The sequence below is a fragment of the Pinus tabuliformis genome, chromosome X (genome assembly GCF_031772625.1).
Source record: "Pinus tabuliformis cultivar Carrire ecotype Pingquan chromosome X, CPIR1, whole genome shotgun sequence".
NCBI lineage: Eukaryota > Viridiplantae > Streptophyta > Pinopsida > Pinales > Pinaceae > Pinus > Pinus tabuliformis.
Window position 1 is genome coordinate 645,699,994 of NC_142308.1, and position 5,107 is coordinate 645,705,100.

Sequence of the window (5,107 nt, forward strand, 5' to 3'; positions counted from 1 at the left end):
CGGGGCCGGTTGTTGGGCGAAGCCCCCCGCTGAAGATGGCGCGGGACGTCCCTAGAACCTGCGTGCATCATCTGTTATGAATGTGTTGTTGCAAGCATTTATTCGACGTTTAGGGTTTGTGGACCTGCGCACTTCGTTTGGTATGCAGGTGTTGGTGCGAATGTTTGTTCGTGGTTTAGTGTTTGTTGTTGGAACATCGCTTCTGCTTTTCTTGTGGTTTTCTACCTGGATTTCTTGGTCGTTTTGGACTGCCAGTTGTTTAGGGTTTCTCTGGTGGTGGTCTTATTCGCAGTTTTTGTTGTTTGGGGAGGAGCCTGTTGCAGTTTTACCGAGCTCGAGGTAATTGTTTAAATTGCTGTTTTGTGCAGGTTTTTTTGCTGGTTTTCTGTTGTCTAATGGCTTTTTCTTCTCGTTGCAGGTGTGGAAAAGGTCGTTGCAGGTGTGGAGGTGGTCTGGCGAGCTCCGGGGAAGGTCGGCGACTGTCACCGGTAGGATTTTAATCCTACCAGCAATTTCTCTGTGTTTTTCAACACAAACAACTCTGTTTGGATATTTTGTAAACTTTCTATGGCAGGGTTTAGGGTTTTGTGGATAAGGGTTTAGGGTTTTTGTGGATATTTTGATGTTGTTTGTGGCTTTCAATGATGGTATTTGTGAATTTGTGAATTTTCGCTGTTTTCGTAGTCTATTTTGTTATGGCAGGACCTATTCGCATAGGCCTAGAGGAACAGAGCATTCCATTCATCTCTGTTATAGCCCGAACCTGCTCATTCCCATCCCCAAATGTTACAAACCCATATCCTTTTGAACGGCCTGTAATGTTATCAGTAATAACCTTTGCCCCTTTTACAGATTGGTATATGGCTCTGAAGGTCTCTTGTAGCAACTCGTCTGTGTCACCAGATGCCAAATCTCCCACGAATATAGTAAAATCTTCCGAACGCTTTTCTCTACCGCTATTCGTTGCCCAATTTAACCTGTAAAATTGTTCAGCCCTGGGCATCTGTATGCCATTGTAATTTTGGAGAGCCATCTGGGCCGTTGCCTGGCTCGCAAACTCCAAGAAGCCATAACCCTCTGATTGCCCAGTCTGCTTATTGCGAATAATCTTAATGGAATGAAGGTCCTGGGTAGAAGCTAAACATCGGTGCAGATAATTCTCATCCATCCAATGCTGCAAACCGCCGATCCAGAGGGTCCTGATCTCCCCGGCGGAGCTCTCTTGTTGCGAGGATTGCCGCACCATAACCTGAGGTCGAGGTTGGGGTTGGGGTTGGGGCTGGGGTGGCTGGGGCCAAAACCCAAATACAGTAACGCGCGCTCCAGTAAATCAATGGCAGCGCGATGGGTATGATAAAATTGTATTAAGGCTGGGGAAATTTTGAACCAGAACCTGCCCCGAGCAGAAAGACAAAGGGAAAATGGAACATCGCAGCAATGACCCCAAACAAACAGAGGAAACCCTCTTGATATGTATTATCATCCAATATAAGATATTAATATTTGGTAGTCCATCGTAATGCCAAAATTGGTTGAAAATTTAAGTTCATTATGGAAGAGGAGAAGATAATAATTGTTACATGTATCCATATTTGACTTTGAAGATTGAATTTCCCCATCCCCTTTAAGCCTTAGATTGAATATCCTAAGGAGTGCATCCACCAAGGATTAAGAATAATTTTGAAAGGGGAGGCAGTTGACTGACTTGGACATTATTTAGACTGGCAAGCATAGTTTTTTGTTCTTATTTGTTGATGCTTGTCTAGCCTGTTGAAACTGCAAGTTAAGCCTTGCATGTATGTTATGTTGATAGACATGATTATCTTTTCAAAATTTATGATTCATTAGAAGCTGGAAATTACTACTTAGTTTTGTGAGAAAGAAGCTTATGATGGATATTGTCTCATAGTTGTCTTAAATGGGACGAGATGGGGAAATTAAAGAAAAAATACCAATATTTATTTTATGTTTTCAATACTCATTCTTGTACAGTAAGCACAGATGTTCATGGAAAGGGATCTTCAGGACGATGATAAATTATTTTGGCTTGGCACCATTCAGTTCTTTCACAGATGGGTGAAATTTCATTTGCCCCACCCATGAATGGTTGTGGTTGTGTTTGCTTGCAAATGAAGGATATCCATAGTCCTTTTCTGCTGATGTTTGACTTGAATTAGAGTAATTTGGTAATTGAGTATGAGATTCCACAGGTGTGGTTTCTCATTGTCAAGGCGTCATTGACCAACTTTGTAAAATTTTACTTAGAAAACACTCAATTGTTATTAGTACATTATTTGTTATTTTTAGTTAAGTTTTCTCTATTCTAGTGCTATGTACCTTTAGAAGTATATGGGAATGGAGTGTCGAATCTGTTATTTTATTGTAAGAATGAGATGTTGGAACTATCTTTCTAATGGCTTGTTATGTGTCACATTTAATAAGGTTGTGTCCATGTAACAGCAGTTGCGAGTTATGCTTGCTGAGCCATGAATCAACTCTAACTCAGATCAACATCAAAGCAATTTTCTTTTTTTGAAGGAATGCTACAGATATAGTTGGTCATTGTCAAGGCCTCATTGACCACCTTTATAAGATTTTACTTGGAAAATGGTCATAAATGTTATTGGTACATTATTCGTTATTTTGAGTAAAGTTTGCTCTTTTCTAGTGGTGTATATCTTTAAAAGTATATGGGAATGATGTATTGAATCTATTATTTTATTGTTATGGCCTGTTATGTGTTTCATTTCATAAGGTTGTGTCCATGACTCCATCTAACAGGAATTGTGAGTGAATCATGAATCAACTCTGATTCAGATCAACATCAAAGCAATTTTCGTTTTTGGAGTGAATGCTACATATGCAACGCTATCAAAATTGACCAACAACTTATTTTTCAGTGCTCTATTCCTACTCTGATTCAAACCTCAATTATTAACATGGAAATTCCCTGTCTCACCACTTTAAGCTTTAGATTAAATATCCTAAGGAGTGCATCCACCTAGGATTAAGAATAATTTAGAAACTCTAGGCCACAGTGGCTAGGGGGGATCCCTTAAAAACCATCCTTTCCATCAACCTAACTAATTTGACCATGAGGAAATAACAAAAAAATAATTTATATTGTTATCACCCATTTATAACTTAAGATTATTCAATTCAATATTAGTAATTAATGGTTTGTTCCCATGACATTATCATTCCAAATCTAGATATCTTTGTTGCTTCCTGGAATCCATGCCCTTGGAGTGAGTTACATGTGTACCATCTCTTAGAAACTTCCAGATATGGGAACCTCTTTATTTTCCTCCATATTGGTAATATGTCTTTTGTTTCTCTACTTGAAATATTTTTTTCAATGGTAGCCACCGCAATTGAAATTTTTGTGTCCTGTTTATTTTTGGGGATGAGAAGATGATTAAATGATGCCAGTTTTACTCAACTGTTGCAGTTTGTAGCTATCTCAATTGAAATTTTTGTGTCCTGTTTTTTGTGGGATTGAGAATAGATTTGGGTTTAGGTATGGTTATTCGTCAAAAATGCATAGGAGGATGATTAAACTTCATTTGCTTAAGGATTTAGGTTATTCTCATATTTACAGCAATTATATTGAGATGGGGTGTTGTTATTTTAGTGTTCTATGTTTGGACATGGAACTAGGATTTTGAATATCTGAATTTAAATTTGAAGGTTTTTTCCTACTCTACTTAATAATGAGTGCTCTCAAAAACTTATTATGAGATAATATTGTCTGGTCATGTGATTTCTGTATTTAGCCTTTTTCATATGCAACTTGATAATGAGTGCTCTCAATTTCTCAAGTGTCCCCTCAACGAATAAAATTATCAGTGGCTTTTTGACATTTAATAAAACTTATTATGAGGTAGATTGCCTCCTCATTTGAGACTGTTTGATCATTTTATTTTTGTATTTAGCCATTTCCTAAGCCTTTGGCCATTATCTCTTGTCTAGAGTTGGAATGCAATGTTATTATTGAATTCCCAAACATCGCAAAAATGACCCCAAACAAACAGAGGAAATGGCACAGACATAATTTTATGCGATGACACGATGCCCAACACGTGGACCTCCACGGTGGACAGGTGTCGTACTGGATCCATGTGCTTTGACACACATAATAACTTATAGAAATAGTTTTATCATAATTAATATTTTATAGAAAGACATATTCCATTGAAAATTTCTTTTCAACGCACAGTTAGGTTTCCACAAGAAATCACTACTAGGTTGTAAGCCAAAATGTTTCTGTGACAAGAAAAAGATACAATCTAGTGTTGTAAGCCAAAATGTTTTTGTGACAAGAAAAAGATACAATCTAGTGTTGTAAGCCAAAATGTTTCTGTACCAAGAAAAAGATACAATCCATCCAAAATCACATCATAATGTGGTTAGAACCAAAAACATATGAAACCCCTATTCTTTATGGCCCTGAGAATCTTGAGTGCCAAAACTCCCTGAGTTACCTTCTTCAGCTAGGTAGGTTGGCCTACCAATCAAGGGCTGATTAGGAAATGGTCGATTGCTGCCATATGATTGATTCCAATTTGCAGCTTCCAACCATGGAGGTACTAAGTACCCATACCTCACATTTGCACTATTGACCCCTGCATTAAGTGGAGGTGTGTAATGAGCATACCGAGAATTGACACCAACTCTGGTAGGAACAAGGCAAGTGGGTAAACGCTCAGTTTGATAGTGGGGCACTTGAATGTTTATGAGATCTTGGAATAATGGTGTATTATCTGCAATGGAGTCCAATGAGTTTGAAATAATCCTGGTTTCATCAGCTATTCTTGTATCGTTGATCATCCCTTGTTCCTTTTCAAGCATTTGTTGTCCCTTTCGTTTTTCCTTTTCCTGTCTTGCCATTTTCTTTTGTTGGTCCTTAACTTGCCTTGCTTTATCTCTTTCAATCCTTTCATCTGCTCGACATTATGCTGCAACAATCCTTGCTGCCTTCTTCTCCTTGACTAGATCCTTATTTTTCTATTTTAATTCTTGCATTTCAAATTTATTTTTTTCAGACTCAACTAACAGGTTTATACAGTCCTCTGAGGTGAGTAACTGTGAGCTTTGGCCCAGACGA

The 5,107-nt window shown here is 38.1% G+C and overlaps 1 protein-coding gene across 1 annotated transcript; it reads right to left on the reverse strand.

The window, feature by feature from the left end:
* Nucleotides 1-685: 685 nt before the first annotated feature.
* Nucleotides 686-1,246, reverse strand: LOC149141655 (polyadenylate-binding protein RBP45-like). The gene has a single exon (XM_089451294.1). The coding sequence runs from the start codon at nucleotides 1,244-1,246 to the stop codon at nucleotides 686-688; it is 561 nt and encodes a 186-aa protein (XP_089307420.1).
* Nucleotides 1,247-5,107: the final 3,861 nt, after the last annotated feature.

Coding starts and splice junctions, on each gene's coding strand:
- LOC149141655 (XM_089451294.1), bottom strand. CDS start 1,246: ATGGTGCGGCAATCCTCGCAACAAGAGAGCTCCGCCGGGGAGATCAGG.